The 20775-nt window shown below is 41.7% G+C and overlaps 1 protein-coding gene across 2 annotated transcripts in view; it reads left to right on the top strand.

Annotated features, from left to right (window-relative positions):
• ZCCHC2 (zinc finger CCHC-type containing 2) overlaps window positions 1–20775 on the top strand; it is a 52951-nt gene that overhangs the window by 13344 nt on the left and 18832 nt on the right. For both annotated transcript variants that reach the window (XR_009521784.2, XM_060029175.1), the window contains exons 2-8: window positions 29–140; window positions 2727–2803; window positions 5082–5153; window positions 8140–8252; window positions 14077–14171; window positions 16985–17068; window positions 19009–19066. Coding sequence is in view for 1 of the 2 variants with exons in the window: in XM_060029175.1 (XP_059885158.1) it covers window positions 29–140; window positions 2727–2803; window positions 5082–5153; window positions 8140–8252; window positions 14077–14171; window positions 16985–17068; window positions 19009–19066 (611 nt within the window). In the remaining variant the exon portion in view is untranslated. The remainder of the gene's footprint in view (window positions 1–28; window positions 141–2726; window positions 2804–5081; window positions 5154–8139; window positions 8253–14076; window positions 14172–16984; window positions 17069–19008; window positions 19067–20775) is intronic.

Below are 20775 nucleotides of genomic sequence, written 5' to 3' on the forward strand. Positions count from 1 at the left end.
TTAACATGTGCCCCTCTTTCTCCTCTAGAATGACTCTGCTCATGGTGATTATATGCAAAGTAATGAGGCCAGTTTAATGGAACAAGCCCCGATACCTCATGATGGACTTACTGTGGCACCTCATAGAACCCAGCGAGAAGGTATGCTGTGTTTTTCCTCAACTTTAAAACATCTGTACACGAAAAGATTGCAGAGCGCTACTGACATTGGTTAACTCACTCCTCTTTCTCCTTTTTGAAGTAGAGAAATCCTACAGGTCCTGGGTTTAGCTCAAATGCCAGCCCTCCCACTTCCTTGACTCTGTGTCTGGGCTCTGGCTCTGCAGCCCCTGTCCCAGCCCATGCTTACATGGTTCTGCCTTGTGGTCCCTTGTCTTAAATCTGATTGCATACTTCTGGAGGACAAAGACCTTAACGTACTCCCAGAGTATTAGCATAGTGCTTTATCTGTAGAACGTGCTCAGTGTCTACTGAAGAAATTAATTTTACAGAAGCTCACTGCAAGAGAGTGAAGAAATTCCTTACAAGCCCGTTCTTCCTGCAGTAATGCAGTTTTCAGGGGGACTGGGTGGAGGAGTGAAAGGACATTGCCACCTGAAAAGAAAAGAGTTCAGATATTCTCTTCTCCTCACATCTGGGGAGTCCGTTAACCTGTATTGAGGGAAATTTGAAATGGCAAATGTTGACTGCCACTTGGGTGGTCTTGGAAGGGTGAAGGATGTACAGTTAGCATCACACTCAGTTATAACAGCTTTGAATTGATGTCGTTTTGCTTCCTTTTAATTCCAGTAATAATCCTTTCGTGTAATGCATTTTTCCTCACGGAGGAAAAATAGGTGTGAATGTTTAATGTTTAGAAAATGTTTACAGAATTACCACTTCTATTCAAGACTATTAAACTACTCGAATCATGAATGAACTGCTTCAGCCAGGCTCAGTGAGCCTACCAGTAACCTAGAGCAGAGTTTGGTTTTGCCGTGAAGGTCCTTTTTTTAAAAAAAGTAAAGATATTAAAAAAAAAACCATAAAGACTACATCAAAAAGGTAACAATTAACTGTAACGTACTCATAGATGGTTTTTCCTTTATTCTTAATTTGTAAACAAATGTACACAGTCCATGCTTTTCAGTTTTAATTTATGAGGGTTAGGGGATCTCCCGTTATCAGCCATTCCTCACCACATACTCCTTTGTTTTCCTCATCTTGATTCTGATAGATCACAGCAGGTATAACTTGAAATCAAGGCTGAAGCCATAGCCGTGTTCCCGTACCCACACTGCCCCAGTGGTCCCCTTCCCTAGAAGTAAAGCTGCTTCATATTTTGGAACATTGATTAGTTCAGGTGGTTTTTATTTAATAGCATCATCCTTCACATGATTTAATAGAACAGCTTTTGGAAACAGCAGACTCTCTCACTTCCCCACTTTGGCTTTTATCATACTGCAGCAGTTGTGAGCAGTTGAAGGCTTCTAACCTGGCTTCTGAGATTTTCTTTTGTCCCATTCTCAACATTTCTCACCCACCAAGGGAAATTGGTCCAGAAGCAGGCCACCAAACATTATACATTTGGAAAGTTAACACAAAATACTGGTAATGGTATCTCCTTAGTTTATTATACCTGTTTACCAGCAAATTTCTGTAATCTTACGTTTCCTGCTTTCTCAGTGCCCACCTTCTGTGATCTACAGCAATCTTAATTCTTCCTGTATACTTTTGTTACTTTGTATATTCTACTTCGCCTATTTTAACTTATTCTTTTAAGGCAGAGTGAGTCCTTCCCTTTTCTTCTCCATCTCCTGTCCCCTGAATCCAACAGTGACCTTCTGTTGAGTCACTTTCCTAACTTCTTCCCTGTGACCTTTATCATCTTCATGACTATTTCTTCTACTTACACTGTGAGCAACAATCTTTTTTTTTTTTCCCCCTTAAGTCCTTATATTATGCTTAGTAGACTGGCTCTTTTCAATTTGTAAAGAGATTTACTTGCTAAGGTGATAACTTTTACTGAAGGATGTATGAAATGAGTAGTTTGGGGATTTGCACTTTTGCTTATTACTTCACGAGTAAGCTGACCATCTTATCTAGTTCAATTCAGAGTAATTGTTCTTAAGCCATTAATGTAATTTATAATCACTATTTTATCTGTATAATAAATTGTGAAAAATGTTGCTACAGTGAACCATCATAGTTTATTATAATGTTATGTTTGTGTTACTGTTATATGATATTAAGGGTCACATTCGAAAAAACCAATTTTTAAATTCTCAATTGGAAGGAAATTTTTACCAGTTCATATTACTTTTGAAGGGTTTTTCCCCCACAATTTTAAAAAAACCAAAAAACATTTTCTAGTTTACACCTAATATGCATAAATAACTGAATGACTCTAAAGTGCTGTATTTGTGGTAATTTGAATTAACAGTTCTGAAGATTTCATCTAGAAAAATAATCTTCACTGCAGGCGCCTTTTATTATTTATCTTTGGTGCTTAGCAGAGTGCTTGAAATGACTTCAGCCATTCAGCATGCTTAGTGGATATAGAAACAAATTACTTCATGGATGGACAGCACATTGCTGTGCTTCTGGGTTTTTTTTGTTTTATTTCATGATTAAGGCTGGTAGTAAAGATGAAGATAAATAGCTTAATCGTTTGGCTTTGTCAGGTTGGGTAACTGAAATATGTATCTAGTCTCTGTAGAACAAGTCAGCATGTTTTCTTTCTTTCAGCTGTACACATTGAGAAGATAATGTTGAAAGGAGTCCAGAGAAAAAGGGCTGACAAATATTGGGAGTACACCTTCAAAGTAAGCTACTCTCATCACCCAAAAAGATATCTCATACTATGTTAAATGATCTTTTGGAAAGAATGAAAATTGATCTTTGGAACAACTTAATGGCAGGTTTGCCAATTTAAGGGAAGCTATACCCATGTCTGTGTTTGTCTGAATTAAGGGAATGTACTGTTTTCAGTATATACTGCATGGTTTGCCAAGTGTTAAAAATTGTATCACATTAAAGTTACTCTGACAGTTTTATTAAAAAGAAATAAGAGCCTTAGATTTAAGGTGTAAGATATATCTTTAAAAAGTGAAAGTAAACATTCACCAGTATTTTTAAAAATCAAGATCACAGATATTGTCTTTTCCTGGTATTTTTCTCCTCCTCTTCTTTCTCCAAGGCTTTTATTTTCTGGCCTTTGTTGGCTTTTCTTATCTCTAATTGCTCTGCTGTCATTCTGTCCTTCACACAGCTTTCTGATTAACTGCAGAGCCCAGCTCTGTTAGTCCCCGCCGCTCCTGTTTGCCTGTTGACTATGATGTGCATTCCGTGTTGGCATCTTCCTTCCTCCCTGTTCGGGCTTTGCTGTCAGGCACTTTCTTCTGATGTGGGACTGCCCACGCCTTGAAGCCACATGGAAGGACGCTGTGTTTCTGTGCATCCTCACTTCACTTCCTACCCAAAGGTGTTGCTTGCCCAACGTTAGCTGTACTTGCCTCACAAAGTCATTTCTGATCCTCCAGCAGAATGTTTTTTCATTCATCCCAGGTGTACCACCATCATCCCTTTCCCAGATTCTTAATTTGGGTTACATGATTTTTCTTTCCAGAAGGCTGTCATCTCATAGAGAGCAGGAATCTTCATCCTCTGCATCTCGCCATATCTGACTTGCTTAGTACATTAGTTGGAGTTTCAGGACTCTGGCTTCTGCCTTCTTCTGTGAGAAATATTCTCAGTTTTCAAATTTTAAGTCCTTATCTCCATGTTTCACCTACGTTTTGTGACGTTTAACACAAGCCCCCCTGCTCTCGTCATTCATTTAGACCAGCTCTCCTTTTGTTGCTGGAGCTCTAAGCGCATTCCTTCCTTAAGGCCTTCGTTGTCCTCTGGCTCTGGAACGATATTCCCCCAGACCCTGGCACAGCTGACGTCCCTTCAGGTCACACACAGGCTCGACGGCCCCTACTCTGAGGCTTTTCTTGGCACCCCTCTGACGTGCTTCTCCCAGCTCCTGCTGCATGCCCAGCTCGTTTTCTTTGGAGCACTGATCACTGATGGAACTCCTTGTACATTCATTGGCTCTAATCTGACTCCTGCACTAGACTCTGACCTCAGCCAGCAGAGGCTTCACTGTCTTGTCCACTCCTGTATCCTTTCATAAGAACAGTGTCTGACACAAGTAGCTGCTCAACAAACATTTGAGTAATTAAAAATCATTTAAAAGATGTGTCACTTAATAAGGATATTTGTTTGAGGGTTGCTAGATAAACTTTTGTATGTATTCTTAAGTATCTGGTTAACTGTGGCATGATTGGTTGGTAAGGCTTATGTATTAGCATAGTTCAAGTATTCACTCAGCTCAAATAATTGTGAAGTAGAAATTATTAGTGGGTTACCATCGAGTCCACTGAGTTAAAGGTATCCAAGAAGTAGGTGGGTAATAGATTTTAGTTCTGGCTCTTCTGCTTACCTAGAGTTGAATCTAAGTAAGTTAGCCTTTTTGAGTTTTAGTTTCTCCATCTGAAAACAGAGGTAGTCATGTCTGCCCCATCTACGTTAATAGGATTGTAAAGCATTAAGATAAAGATGAAATCTTTTCATAAACCATAAGTCCCCATAAAAATGCAATACAGTACTACCAAAGAAGGGCGGGCAGTAAACTTGGTATTTCTCTTAAGAATGTATATTTAATTAAAGTTCCAGGAGATCGAGTTTTTCTTTTTTCTTGGGGCATAGATCTGTGCTGTCGAAGTGTCATTTTAGAGTCCCTACAATGTCACCAAGAGGAACATAAGACATTTCCCTTTCTGAAAAATTACTAAAGTATAGTCACATTTTTAGAAGACAGCTTGTTTTGATGAACCATGCACTTTGAAAGGAGTTATTAAAATTTTTTAAAGTAGAATGTCAATATACAGTTAATTTTAACAGTTTTGAAGAAATTATGACAATACCAGATTTTTATATTTCTAATTGTTAATCTTGATAAAGTTAAAGTAAGGTCATTTGTTTTACACATGGCTTTTTTCCAGTCAGTTCCTGCCTAAGAAGTAACTGTATAACGTGTTTTTTTTTTTAAATCAGGTAAATTGGTCTGATCTTTCAGTCACAACAGTAACAAAAACCCACCAAGAACTACAGGAATTTCTGCTGAAGGTAAAAGTATAGATTTTTTTTGTTAAAACGATTTTTATGTGATATACAGCAGGGGTCCCCAACCCCCGGGCAGTGGGCAGGTAGCGGTCCTCGGCCTGTTAGGAGCTGGCCGTGCAGCAGGAAGTGAGTGGCGGTGAGCGAAGCTTTCCCTGCTGCTCCCCATTGCGCCCCATCGCTGGCATCACTGCCTGAACCATCCCATCCCACGACCCCCCGCCCCGGTCCATGGAAGAATTGTCTTCCACGAAACCGGTCCTTGGTGCCAAAAAGGTTGGGGACTGCTGGTATACAGAATCCAAAAACCTTAGTACCAAAACAAACACCAGGAAAATTAAAGCGTGTATATAGAGGCTGGCTTACAACTCTTCATGAACATTGATGTAGAAAATGTCATGTTATTCTAAACATAGATTTTGTTACCTTACATTACCAATATAAGGAATTGATGGTTTTCCACATTAAAAAAAAAGGGGGGGGGAACCTTATTCCTGGTTCCTTGCTGAGATGTATATTGTTGGTGACTCTGCGCGTGGCGCCCGACAGGGTCTCTCCTCTGGATTTCCCTAAACTTTATCTACTGTTTGTCTTGACAGATTTCATTTTTCAGTCACAGAATTTCTCTAAAGGCTTAGGTGTTTTTTTAAAAAAAATGCAGCCCGAAATAAATAATTTGCTCTTCAGAATCACAGTAATTAATGGTCCCCCTACTTAGCCAACATCTGAATATAGTGGTTTTTTCGTAGGACCAATGCCTTATCAGGTTATATGAAATAATTGGCAACTAGCATACTTCTAGGAATGAATTGCTGATTATGAAATATCCTTTCAAGTTTACCATATGTCTCTTTTCCTTTTCATCTTCCTTTTAAAATCATCTACAAAAGGTAAGATCATAAGCTGTCTGCTTGACAACCTGTACATACTAACAGTCTTTAACTTCTGTGGAGGCTGTTGAACTGCACCTAAAGTTTGCTATAGTGAGAAGGGTCAGTGAGTTTGCTGTAGTGAGTTTGAGGTCAGTGCTTTCCAATCCTTTTTTCCATATCAGTAGTAGCCTCTCTGTCCTCCACATCCTGGCCTCCTTCCCCTGCTGCTCCTTGACGGCTGTGTCTGGCACCTGTGTTGTTTCTCCTTGCCAGAAAGGAAGCTCCATGAAGGCAGGGTTCTTGTTTCATCCTCACTGCTGTATCCACAGTGCCAGAAACAGTACTTAGGACAGGGTCGGAGTTTGAACTATATGTTGACTCAATGAATGAATGGATTAATGAGGAGAGTTGCAAAAACCAAATTGTAATGAGATTTTGTAGATGGTTATCCGTCAGGCCTCAGTGTTTTTAAAGAAGAACTTGTACCGAGGTGTGAATGCCTTCCAGCACGCTGAGCTTGTGCTGTGGCTGAGCCGGGACCCCGGAGGTGGGGGACTGGGTATGCTGGAACAAAGACCAGGCAGGTGAGAAAGTTCGAGTGACTGGTATAGAAGAGACATGTATTTTTAGCGAATATGCCTTCCTCTAGGACTGGAAGTAGTCCCTGGATATTGAAGGTAAAAGCACTTGAAAATAAATCAGTTTGCAAATTCCACTGGCTGCATATCCGCACTCTGCCCAGTCACGTGAGCAGTCACTGACCAGGTGAAAATGAATATATTCTCACCTTCCTGTGTTTAGAAGAGCCATCAGTCATTCGGTAGTTGAAATAAGCTTCTCCACTGAAGCTGGTTTTGGCTGTGTACAGATATTCAGGAGAAATTGTGTTTAAAATGGGTAATGTGATATATGCCTAATGTTCTAAATCTGTATTAAAATGATAACATCAAAGTATAAATACTGAAATGAATGGTCATTTCCTTGTTTGGAAAAATGTGTAGATCCAGAACATGTTTCTTCCTGTTTGTGGTCTGAGGATGTGATTTACACAGTGGGTGTGTGGAATGCCAGCGGAGTGTTTGACCTTACCACGTTAATAAAAGGTCCACGAAGAGCTTCATTCTGTGATAACATCTTGATTCCATAGCCTTACTGTGCCTAAAATAGTAATACTTACGCTACCTTTGTTAAATTTTCCATTTCTGAATTGTTGACTCAAAATGCTTATTTGTCAGAAGAATACTTACTTTGGGTTCTCCAATTAAACATTAATATGTAAACGGACAAATTTGTATAGATTGTTATATTCCTGTGGCACCTTAGATAAATGTGTTAATGGTTCTATTCTTAATTTTAGTGAAAGTGACTGCAGTTCACAAGTTAATTGCAAAGACTCGTTATCAAAAGTCAAATTTAAAACTTTGACTTCTTGAAAGACTTGGAAAATTAGTTTTATAAGGGATCAATTTATTAGGCATTTTAATAGGTAAACTAGTTAATAAAAACAAAGTTTTAAGTCATTTTATTTAATTAAAAAATTTTCTTGGTCAACTGATGATTTTTTTGTGATTTCTTGTACATGGCTCTGAGGCCACCTCCATCACACTGAGGAAAAGGTTACTAAACCTCCAATTCATCTTTTTATGTAAGATTCTGAGTGTTCACCCCATCTTTCACACCCAGGTCTTTATTTGGTGTGTAGCGTTGACAGTCTGACATGGCCTGAGGTTCACACGTGATACAGAAGGCACAAAAGTGATAACTACAAAGGCGGAGATCGCAGTTTTCAGAATACTATTTGAGGACAAAAATAATACTCCCTGTGCCCTGCAAAAGGCTCCATTTCACTAAAGAACCTTGGTGCGGTGTCCTGGGATGGGAGGGGAGTGCCGGCGGGCCCAGAGCAGGCTTAGTGCTGCCGGCACCCTCGGCCCCTCCCCTTCCCTCGGGACCCCGCGGTGCCCTGTGCAGTGCCGCTTTTCGGGAAGATTTAGAAAAGGAACTGCTTTGGGATGATTTCTGAGTAGGAGGCATTCATCTTCCTTTTGTGCCTCTGGTGTGTGACATATTTGTCAGTAAGTGAGAAACTTAACGTTGGTCGTGCCGTTTTTCTTTCCTAGCTTCCAAAGGAGTTGTCCTCGGAGACTTTTGACAAGACCATCTTAAGAGCCCTGAATCAGGGCTCATTGAAGAGGGAAGAATGGCGGCACCCTGACCTGGAGCCCATCCTGAGGTAACAGTTTACTGGCACCTCCCCGGCAGCCTCACAGGCTGGGCCATGGCCGTCCCGGGGCTGAGGATGGAGTTCTAGGGGAGATCACAGAGATTCCTCCTCTGGAGTACTTTTCAGAATGGACTTTTTATCCTTGTGTTATTTAGATCTAGGCTAGTAGTAGACACCAAACGAATTTCTCATATCCTTGTACTTTTCAGCTGTCTGTTATCATAAAAATCATTTCTGAAGTATGCAGATATTCAGTGAAACCTCTTATTTTCACCATAAAATATTTATTGGAAGAGGCACTTGTCCAAGAGCTCAACTTTGGAGATGGTTTTGGATTTAAGTTGCTGAGTAAGATTAGGCTAATGGGTGGGAAAGTGAAGGGCAGCCGAGGTTTGCAGTGTGGTTTTGGTCATTGTTGGCGCTCATCCCTCTCTGAGGGCCCCCCTTTAGGAGAGAGAAACTAAGGAATAACGGCCAAGGAAACAAATGCTGTTATACTGGAAACTTGCAGTTATTAATGAGTAAAATAAGTGAAAGCAGTGTTGGCGCATATGTGGCTTAGAGTTGGGGCTTAGGTGAGACTGATCTGCCCTCTGAAGCTAAGCGGCCCAGCCTGGGAGGAAGACTTGCTGAGGCAGAGGTGCGAGCCTTTTCATGCAGTGACCCTCCTGCTGCCCCCAGGCCCCCTGAGTATTCTCAGGATGGGGTGGGGCTGGGGACAGAAGCAGAAATCCGGGAGGGAGGGTATTTTCATTGTATGACAAGATTTAGGGTGTGATTTGGAAGCAAATGAGGGAAACCAGAGAGGAGATGGAGGGAGTGACTGGGAAAAGGCAGCGGAGCAGAGAGCTGGAGGGTCCGATTCGAGGCCCCCCTACGAGCGCGAGCACCATGGAAGGCGTGGAGGGACTGAAGAGCGACCTGGAGGCTGGAGCCAGACGTGGAGTGGCCGGGGAGCAGCCTCAGGGGAGCGCCCGTCCCGCGCAGCCCGGCGCACAATGGGCTGTGAGGAAAGCGGGCCGGGCCGGCGGGATTTTAGAGTCAGAAGGCACCAGCCCATTCACTGAAGGGCGGGCATCCCAGAGGGCACAGTGGGAGGGTCCAGAGAAGGCCGAGGAGAAGTGGGAGGGGCTGGGTCTCTTGGGGGTGGGCACAGAGAGCATTCCAGGGCTGAGATGGGGTGGGGATGGGTGAGGAAGAGTTGGCTGAGCTCGAGTCCCCGGTGCTGCTGCTCAAGCATCGGTGGGCGTGTGCATCCCTGGGGAGCCTGTTAAAGGGCAGAGTCATGCCGCACAGCTCTGGGGTGAGCGCAGTGCTGGGATTCTAGGCTGCTGGAGGCGCGTGGTCCGCAGAGCACGCCTTAGAGGGTGGCGCGCTCCCAGGCCCCACGCATACAGGTGGCTCAGGAGGGGCTTGTGCAGCTGTGATACGGGGGTGGGGGGTGGCAGCGCGAGCCTGGTGTCTGCGCTGGGTGACAGCCTCTGGGGGGGGAAGTCATCCCCCCCCCCCACATGGTGGTGGGAGGCGTGGCCTAATGTTCCAGAGGGTGCACACATGACAGGTGGCCCGGCAGGGCGTGGGGCCCAGACGGGGTCAGGAGGGCGCATGCTCAGGGCTCCGAAGGGAGAAGCAGTGACAGTGGGAGACAGATAAGCTTACTACAGGGGGATGGGCCTAGTTAGGGTATATATTAAGAATCATGAGAACCAAGTTTCTCTGTTGGAGAAGAGAGTTATGGTATGGAAAGGAGAAAACCAGAATGAACCGTGGAGTGTCTCATTGGAATTGAAGATACCGGTGCAGACTCATGATTTTCAGTATATATAGGTAGATACAGAAATAAATGTGGTTGTGTGTGTACACGTGTGTTCCCTGACTCTGGTCATTGAAAGGGTCTGGAAGCAGCCACACCCCAGTAGTGGTGGGCATCCCTGGTATCCAGAGCTTGACTTGTAACTCCGTTCTCCACTGAACAGAGCTAGGGCTCCTTGGAGGAGAAGCTGATTGCAGGGCTGGAGGAGGAAAAATACAAGATGAGCCCGCCGTGCCAGAGAGCAAGGAAGCGCTCAGGGAATGTTTGGCTTGGTCACAGGACAAAGGCTAGCTTGAAGGGGCTCCTACTGGTCAAATCTGGAGCAAATTGAACATCAAAATAAATAAGAACAGTATCATTGAATAAAATAGGAAACCATGGGTCCATGTTGAGATAAATAATAAACGAATAGATTGAATGTTTGAGGACTAGGACATTTACATTGTCAAAGTCATTCCCCAGAGCTTCTTACTTCTAAAGAAGGGAGAGTAACCCTGGGTGGAGAAGTCTGACAGATGCTACTTGGATCCAGGAGAGTGAACTTGACTCAGGATCGCCTACCACACAGTAGGCAGCACCAAAGGAGCACTGCCTCACTCCTGTGATATTCCTGCTGTGAACCTAATCTCGAGGAAACAGCAGACAAACCCAAATTGTGATCATTCCACAAAATATCTGCGCTGTCCTCTTAAAGGCAGGACAGTTGAGGGAGGGCTGAGAAGATAGCACGGCTAGCTGGATGCAGCACAGGATCTGAACTGGGTCTTTGTGGTAAAAAGGATACTTTGGGATCAATTGGCAAAATTTAACTGGTGTCTGGGGGTTAGGAGGTCACGATTTATCAGTATTAACGTCCTGATTTTGATTGTAGGAGAATGTCTTTGTAGGAATACTCATGTTTCACCCGGTGTTGGGGCAGCAGAGGTCAGTTATTTATGGTTTAGAAAGAAAATTCTCTTTATTTGCAACTTCGTAAGTTTGAGGTTTTCAGAGGGAAAAAAAATACTTGCACAAGGAGCCACTTTCAGAAATTTGGCTCTTGGCCAACACCACAATTAAGAAGTATGTGTTGGACTCCTTGTTATACCTTTTAGGATTCTCCTCATATGATCTCGTGTGTGTGTGTGCGTGTGTGTGTGTGTGTGTGTGTGTGTGTGTGTGTGTGTGTGTATAGCCTTTTTACTCTAAAGATGTTATTCAAGCTATTTATGGAGAATGCAAAGGAAGGTGTAATGTGAAAAGTCCCTAATATCCCTTTCTTCAAGTCTACTCACTAGAAGTGGCCTTCATTAAAAACTTACATACCTTTCCAAAAATTTTCTGTGCACGTACACATCCCTGAATTTGTGTATTTGTGTGTATTTCCTTTGCGCAAATGAATCTCCTTTGCACACTTTTTTGCCACTTAGTCTTTTCATTAAATGTATTGGACATGGTAAAGCATCAGTACATGTAAAAAAGATTGCTGCCTCATTTTTTATTTGCTACGTAATGTTCCATTTTTAGTTGTACCATAATTAAACTAATCAGTGTATTTTATGGCTGTTTTGGTTCTTCCTAAATATTTTAAAGCTACAAGAATATTACAGTGACTCTCCACATATATGTTTCTTAACACACTTCTCTGTAAGAGAAATGTCTGGAATTGGAATTTTTGGTCAGAAGTACAGTGTGCATTTTTTAATATGCGGTACTTCCAGATTACTTCTGAGGAGGCAGTAGCACTTTATACCCTCAGAAGCCTTGTTTTTGCATCTCCTCCACACCTCAGCAGACATAAATACTCTCAGCTTCTCATCTTTGCCAGTCTCTCAAAAAGGAAGACTGTATCTCATTTTAATCTGTATTTGAGTGGCCATTTGTACTTTCCTGTGAATGAATTTTTCAGTCGCTTTCACTTTTTTATTGATTACTAATTTATAAGAGTTATTTGTTAGATAAAAGAAAGGAGCACTGTTTGTCATTTCTTGACCATGCAGAAGGTTTAAATTTTTATGTAGTTGGATTTATCAGTCTTTTCTCTTACGGGTTCAGGGTTTTGTGTCCAGCTTGAAAAGACTTTTTCTCTTCAAAAATTATATTTTTAAAATGTTTTCTTCGTAATACTTCCTTTTAAAAACATCTTTGATTCTTTTGTATGGCTAGCCTGTGGTCTCAACACCATTAATTGGATTTTAGGACACTTATTCTCAGTTTGTGAATTTTAGATTAGTATCGCTATAATTCATTTAAGAAATGTAGTAATTATAAAGGAGGGGCAGAAATGAAAGCGAGAGGTAGGTAATGAATTTATAAGTGAAGTGGAGATTGGATTGGTACAGGACATACTGCATTTACTTCCAAGTACACTGTAAATTAGGAAAATGAAGGTATGGCACTGAAATGTACATTTGGGGTTGGATGACTTCTGTTATGTCAAAATGTAATCCTGGGCTTCCCTGGTGGCGCAGTGGTTGAGAGTCTGCCTGCCGATGCAGGGGACACGGGTTTGTGCCCCGGTCCGGGAAGATCCCACATGCCGCGGAGCGGCTGGGCCCGTGAGCCGTGGCCGCTGAGCCTGCGCGTCCGGAGCCTGTGCTCCGCAACGGGAGAGGCCACAACAGTGAGAGGCCCATGTACCACAGAAGCAAACAAACAAAAAATGTAATCCTGTTTTTCTTATTTGATTGCTTGAGTAGTTTATGGCCACTTTGGGTTCTAGTTGGGTATAACTGCCATCTTGTGGTTATGCAGCAATGAACCCTGACTTGAGTCTGATTCCAGCCAAGCCCCTGCCTTTATCTCAGGTGTGGTTTTCCTATACTGGATATGCCTGTACTTTTGACCAGTTAATTTGGTTTGTAAATGTAACTGGGCAGTAGATGCCTTTGGATTTTAATCCTCAGCCTTAGGTAATGTGTTCAGACCTGGAAATTTAGATTAGCTCCACACTTTGTATCTCAATTTCTCTTCCATCTCTTCATTTCCTCCCTTTGTCTTCCTATTGAATATTTACCTCCACATTTGAGAACCAGGAAGCAATTTTGTCTAATGCACAAGGCAACTTTGGTCCATAAGGGTCATCTCTTGATATGGTATTTTGATGATTTTATAACTAATCTGAATGATAGGTCCAAAACCTTGGGGAGACATTAAGAATTAAATTTTTAAATGAGCATTTAAAATGTTCAAAAGTAATGGAAGGGGGTTTGGATGTTGAGCAGGGTGACAGTTTAATATGCGTATACTATTTGAGTGTCATAATCTTGAAGAATGTTAGTATATTCCCTAAGAAGAAATCGGAACTGAAAGGCCAGATAGCTTGTTTAGGGTGATTCAGCTTTTAAGCGATTGAGCTGGTACTCAGATCCCAAGTAAACTTTGCATTAGACTGTGCTGTAACTATGCCCCTTTTTGCAGAGTCCCTTTTGTAGGGAAGACCTCCAGTTGGAATCTTCTAATGACATTAGTAAAGCATGAGGAAAGCTGTTTTTTAAAGATAACAACTTAGAATTATGGTATGATACATATTGAGGTGAATCATCAGTCATACCTTAGTCTGTAGTAATACTTGTAACTAACTTGGCCGCTGCGTTCCGTTCGTAGTTTCCAGAACTCCTGCATCCCGAACTTCCGAACCTCTTACTTTCAGACTGTGGGAAGGTGCCTTCATGGTACACCCAAATGATGAAAAGTAACACCTATGAAGAAGGGTAAAGAAACTGAAGTTGTTTTTCTGAGCAGAAAGGCGACTATTGGACCACTTGGGTAAAAGGCTGAAGTAATACATAGTTGGTTAGAATTGAAGCATTACCACTAGATTATATAAAATTAAAAATAAGCCTGTTTATTAGATTCTTGTAAATAAGTCTTTTATTCACTTCCTCCTATGGGAAATACATTAGCAAATAATATTCTTTTCCTTAGGAAAACAGTTTTTTATACCTGAATTAAACTGCCACTGGGTTTGTTTACAATCTAAACTATCTCGTGGATTTATAGTACATGAAATTAATGAATGTCTTTTCTTTTTATATGCAGGCAGCTATTTTCAACTTCATCACGAGCTTTTCTACAGAATCAGAAAGTACACAGCTTTTTTCAGTCCATATCATCAGACCCTCTACACAGCCTCAGTAAGTGTCCCTCTGCTTCTCTGTAGAAATTTGGCCTTTTCTTTGCTTGGATTTCTTGCTTTACCATGCCATCTTGTATGGGATTGTCACTTTAGTTAAGGTCAAGGAATAGTGGCATACAAAATTAGAAACATTTGTAGTTTTTAGTGAATTTTACACTGCAATTTTAAAGAAAATAACTTACAACAGCTAATGTGACGAAACAGTAATGACCTATATGCAAAAAGAATATAAAAAAGAGTGTATGTATGTATATATATGACTGATTCACTTTGCTGTACAGCAGAAACTAACACAACACTGTAAATCAGCTACACTCTAGTAAAAAGTAAAAAATTTTAAAAAAAAAGCTAATGTCACAAAACAGACTGATTCCAAGGCAAGGGCCAAGTATCTCAAACTCGTGGGCATACTGGATCCTCAAGTTCCTTGGGAGATCTGGCTTACAGGTTGTAGAGATGCTGCAGTGCTGCTTGCATGATGGATAACCTCTCATGATGTGCCCCTGTTCCCATAATGACCTCCCCGGCCTCTTAGGCTGGAAACTCTGGCCTTACTCTTTTCACTTTTCCTCTTTGTATTCAGTCATTTAAAGGCCAAGTCATGCCAGACAAAGGACATCATCCTTTTTACCCCTCCTCACCAATCCCATTGTTAGTTAGGTCTTTTTTTCATGCACAGACTGTGCAAAGCCTCACTTGTCTCAGATTCTAGTTTCTTACTGTACTATAACCTGTCCTGGGCTTGTCTCGGGGATCAATTTGTTAATCCTCTATTTAGAACCTTAAACGTTTGCTGTGAAATTCAAGCCCTGCCGTGAGCCCCTTGAGCCGCCTCTCGCCTCTCTCGGGCTCACAGGCTTGGCAGCCACTCAGGACACCCTCCCTGCCTTTTCCTGTCCCAGGGTCTTGGCTCGTTCTGCACCCCATCTTTTGTTACAGTCTGTTAAAATCACACCTGTTTCAGGACCCAACTGAAATAACACCTCGTGAGGATTCCCTAGATTTCTCTTATGTTCCTGTGGTTTGGTTTTGCCTGCATGTTTCAGCATTCATCATGGTCTACCTTGAGTTTAGTTTTATACACGTCTATCTTAGCTGCCTTTTTTAACAAATATTTTGCCAGTAACATCGATGTGTGCTTTAGGAGAATTTCTGCTAACTTTAAGCACAGCCACTGTGGCAAGTCGCTGTGTATTTTTCTTGTTTTTCAAATCTTTCCTTCTGCTTTCAACAAAGCCATGTCTCCCTGTATCTAGAGGGGAAAGAAAATGCATTTTTCCTCAGTTCGAAGTGGGAGAAAAAAAAGGTTAAACAAAAAATAGTATGATTGGATATTTTTGTAACATAGGGGTTAACTTTTAGTTTTTCTAATCATTTGTGTGTATGTATATATCTCTTAAACAATTTAAACAAAAAGTAGCAACTAGAATTAATGACTCTTCATGACTAAGACGAGATGAACAACTCCATGTTTAAATTCATGTCTGAATAGTGGCAATAGCTTTTTGAAAAGAGAATCCTGATCATTCTAGAGTCATAACAGATTTAACAGTCAGTGCTTTCCACTTGAACCAAGTGTGGTTTTTAATGAATATCTATAAATAGCATCTGTCTAATTCTAAAAAAGCACTGAAGCATGAACTTAAGCTTTTAATTCAGATTTTAGCAGGCTGCCTAGGAAAATGTACCCAAGTGAGTAGTACACACATAAATAACAGAAAACCCGTCTGCAGAGTTTGTCAGTATCTAAATTACATGAGCAATGCTAAAGAGGCTGGTAGATTTTAAGGTATCAGATCGTTGTGAAATCAAAATAGTGTATTAAAGGACATGTTTTGAGGGCTTCTCTGGTGGTGTGGTGGTTGGGAGTCTGCCTGCTGATGCAGGGGACGTGGGTTCGTGCCCCGGTCTGGGAGGATCCCGCGTGCTGCGGAGCGGCTGGGCCCGTGGGCCGTGGCTGCTGGGCCTGCGCGTCCAGGGCCTGTGCTCCGCGACGGGAGAGGCCACGGCAGTGAGAGGCCCACGTGCCGTAAAAAATAAATAAATAAATAAATAAAGTAAAGGACATGTTTTGAGATTGTGGAAAATCTGGTCAGGATGTTCAAATTATTTCTCCAAAGAACACACCATTGGCAAAGTTCATTTGCACTTACTCTTTTAAGAAATGACAGCTCTAACTTCCCCTGCCCCCGCAATAGAGAGCAATATTCCATATCTGACAGCTGAGAGAACAAATGTTAAACTCCTGAATGACTTAAAATGTTGACCTCCAGAAGCCTACTGGTCTGTATTTTAATGGAGACGTAATCCAGTGCATCAGAGTGGGTTCCATGGGTCAGTGCTGGTCCGTGACTGCTGGTCACTGGTCTATGGTAGAAGAACAGGAACAGAGAGGAGACGCTGGGAGTAATCTGACGTTGCCACATTATACTGTCTTTCATAAAAGGAGCGGTCCACACAAACTGGAGATTCTGAAAAACCTTACACAGCACAGATAGCTGAGAAGCACTAATCTAGTCCATCTCCTCATTTTGCACAAGAGCACACGGGGGCAGGCAGACGTGAAGCAGCTTGCTTCACTCCTGCGGCTTTTATGGGGAGAGCTGGCTCCATGCTTCAGGGTCCCCACTCCCAGTCCAGGGTTTTGTGCTATGTCCTCTAGCTTTCTTCAAAGTCTTAACTACTAGACATGTTCTCTTTACCATTAACTCTCCACTCTCATCCTCCGTGGGAGAAGAGTAATTATTATATTTGTTTTTCTCACTATTATAATTTTCCCTAAAAGTTAATGGTATTTAATACTTCCCGCAGATAACTTACAATCCTCTCTGAAGACCTCTAAGATATTAGAACACTTAAAAGAAGACAGCTCAGAAGCTTCAAGTCAAGAAGAAGGTAAACGCTGATTCACTGGAATAAAGTCCTTCTGCGTGATGTTGTCACAGGGATAGGTAAACAAACCGTTAGAACAGGTTAAGGAACTGAGAAACAGACATATGGGAACTTGGAATGTGACAGGTGGCCTTACAGAAAAGTGGGGAAAGAATATGCAATAAATGGTATTGGCTGGCTTTCCAGTCAAAAAAAAAAAGTTATATAATTAGATCCCTACTTCTTTGGGCCCAGAAAATTTCAAATGAATAACAAATTATTTGCAACATATATAAACTTAATGTAATATGTAAAATGTAAAACTTAAATTTTTAAATGTTAATAGTCTGGGATGAGAAGGCTTTCTTGACAGGCCAGAGAATGACCATAGTGGAGATCTTTCTAATCTAAATGAAAGCTTAACAAGTGACAAGAGGTTACCATTCAGAGGACATTTGCAGGATATTTACAGGTGTAAAGACTATACGTCCAGACTATAGATTCTTCTAAAAATCATTGAGAAAATCAGTCTGGTCAACAATATGGGGAAAGATAAACATAGGCAGTTCTCACAGAAGAAACTTGAATGGTTCAGCCTCACGAGTAGTCCAGAAAATGCAAACTAAAAACAATGAGAAAAAAGAAAAAACAAACAAACAATGAGAGGGGCTTCGCTGGTGGCGCAGTGGTTAAGAATCTGCCTGCCAATGCAGGGGACACGGGTTCGAGCCCTGGTCCACGAAGACCCCACATGCCACGGAGCAGCTAAGCCCGTGCACCACAACTACTGAGCCTGTGCTCTAGAGCCCGCGAGCCACAACCACTGAGCCTGTGTGCCACAACTACTGAAGCCCGTGTGCCTAGAGCCCATGCTCTGCAACAAGAGAAGCCACCGCAATGAGAAGCCCGTGCACGCAATGAAGAGTAGCCCCCCGCTCGCCGCAACTAAAGAAAGCCCGCGCGCAGCAACGAAGACCCAATGCGGCCAAAAATAAATAAATAAAATAATTAAGAAACAAAAAAACAATGAGAGATTAGTTCACACTCATCAGATTGGCAAACCATTTTCAAGTCTGACATTATCAAAGATATGAAGTAATGGGAATCCTCATCTACTGTTGATGGGAATTTAAATTGGTACAACTCTTGGTACAACTATTTTGGACAAAAATTTGACACTCTCGTGAAGTTGGAGGTGATTAATGCTCCTACCCAGCAGTTCTGCTTCTATGAAAATTGTCGTCCGTGTGTTCAGGGGCCAGGGATTCAGGCTCTCCCAGCAGCTTATGGGTAACAGCAAGTACTTGGATGTTAACCCAAATGTTTCAAATGTTAATAAAGTTATAAATAGATTGTGGTACATTCATGCTAGGTGGCAATTAAAATAAAGCGTATTTATAGTATATTCAAACATGTAGCACCACTGTGTGTTTGAATACACACAGGGGTAGTTAAAATAAAAACATGCACTAGATTATTTCAACTAGTTAACCTCCGTAGAGGGAGGGAGCCGAATGGAATGGAGGGAGGCCTTCGGTTGTTTCTGGGATATTTCCTTTCCTAATAAAAAGAGGCAAATACAGAGATACCTGGGAGGTGGGTAAATGGGTGTTGGTTTTATTAACATGTGGTGTTTTGATATTTGAGACACTTCTTTTTTTTTCTAATGATTAAAAAAGAGCCTGAAATTGAATGTGTGGTTTTGCAGCATAATGCTCATGTCAAATTTCGTAGTCTTGGACAAAATTGATTTTGCTATTAGGTGGAACATATTTGAGAGGATATTTAAGGAAATTACTGTGCCTTTGAAAAATTGTTTCTTTAAGGAATTTTCTGTGAAAAATGCTTGGAAGTGCTCTACGTGGTCTGTCAACACTGTTATGGTTACATACATTAGTTGCGTCTTCCTTTTGGATTTTGTAGAAGCATATGGTATAATAAATTGTTTTTTTCCTCCACTCTAGATGTATTACAGCACACCATAATCCACAAGAAACATACCGGGAAAAATCCCCTTGTGAAGTAGGTATCTAGTTCCTAAAACATGAATGACTTTGTGTGTTTTTAAATCAGCATCACATTTACTTTCTGGTGTATTTGGCTATAATTCTGCCGGTTTACTGTTCGCTTGTTATTTGTCTCACCTTTTCTGTGTTTTCCTTTCTCTCCTTTCTTGCTTTTGGGCGTTTTTTTAAAATTCTGTTTTTCTCTTCTATTAGCCTTGATAGTTTTCCATACGTTGTTTTTCGATTCTTCTGATGGTTACCTAGAGGTTTTATTCTACATCTTTGACTTAGGAAGGTCTGATATTTGTGCTTGTACCATTTCCCACGTGAGGACCTTGGATCACTGTAACTTCACTTACCTCCTCCCAGCTTATAAACTGTAGCTGTCATGCATCTTAATTCTGTTTTAAACCTCATGAAACCTTTTTGCATTAATCATTTAGGTTTCTACCATTCCACTGTTCTTCATTCCTTCCAGTGTGCCTGAGCATCCTGCTAACTGAGGAACACTTGAGAATTCCCTGTCATCATATCTGCCAGTAATGAAATCACTTTGTTTTTATCTGGAAAAAATGTCTATTTTGCCTTCAGTTTTGAAAGACATTTTTGCTCATATGACATAGGGCTCCAGGCTAGCAGTTACTTTCTGTGAGTGCTCGGAAGCTCCAGTGTCGCTGTCTCCGGTCTAGTGCCCTTGGTCCTTCACATCATATCCTCTCAGCCCAGTTTGATTTCTGCTGCAAGCCACATAAAATCATTTACGTGACTTCTAACCCCCCTCACACTGCGACCGTCCCTCCGCAGGCCCTGCCTCGTGACTGTCCGCCTCCTGCCTCAGGGCCCGCGCTGATTCTGTGAGCCTGCTTAGCCCTTGAACCAGCCCAGTTCAGAGCTGCACGTTAATTTGCCCCAGGGGTCAGCCCTCAACTGGTGGGGAGCTCCCGCTTCCTGCCCTTTGGGGAGATAATTCTGGGAGGTCCCAGCTGGTTTGAGCCTCTGTCGCTCATAGCGGCAGCCTCACTAATGGACCCACACGCTGGTTTTTCCTCCTTTCCTGTTTCGTTCTCCCCACTCCTTGCTCCCACTTCTGGATCACCTCCCACATCAACTGTGTCATCCCCAGATTCTGCTTTTAGGGGCAACAGTGGACAGTGGGTACTGTGGACAGTGGACACTGTTCTTCAATCTTATTGCTGCTCTTTGAAAGTTAGTGTGCTTTTCCAAACTGACTGTGTTTTTGAATTTTCCCATTGTCTGGTTTTCAGCAGTTTCCTATGATATATTTGTAGCTTTCTTTGAATGAGTTCTGCTTCCTAAGTCTGAAGTTTGATACAGTTCTGTTTTAGAGAAGCCCAGGCCATTCTCTCTTCACATATTGCGTCTGCCTGTTCTCTTGTTCCCTCTTCTGAGGCTCGGGATGCTTACAGGTTAGACTTTTCACCATGTCCTAGGTGTTCTCTCAAATTTTTTTTGTTTTCCACATTTTTTTCCTCTGTGTTCCAGTCTATTTTCTCATGATCAAATTTCCTCTTCGGTGATTTTTTTCATCTGTTTCCATCCATTGAGTTCTTAATTTCAGTTTATTGTACAGTTCTAGAATTTAAATTTGGTTCTTTTTTTATATATTCCAGTATTCTTCCAAAATTCCGTCTTCTTATAGTCCTTGACCGATGTGAAACACTGTTAATTCAGAGTCCGTGTCCAATCACTTCATTCTCTGGATTC

Source organism: Delphinus delphis, chromosome 13, assembly GCF_949987515.2.
Source record: "Delphinus delphis chromosome 13, mDelDel1.2, whole genome shotgun sequence".
NCBI classification, from domain to species: domain Eukaryota; kingdom Metazoa; phylum Chordata; class Mammalia; order Artiodactyla; family Delphinidae; genus Delphinus; species Delphinus delphis.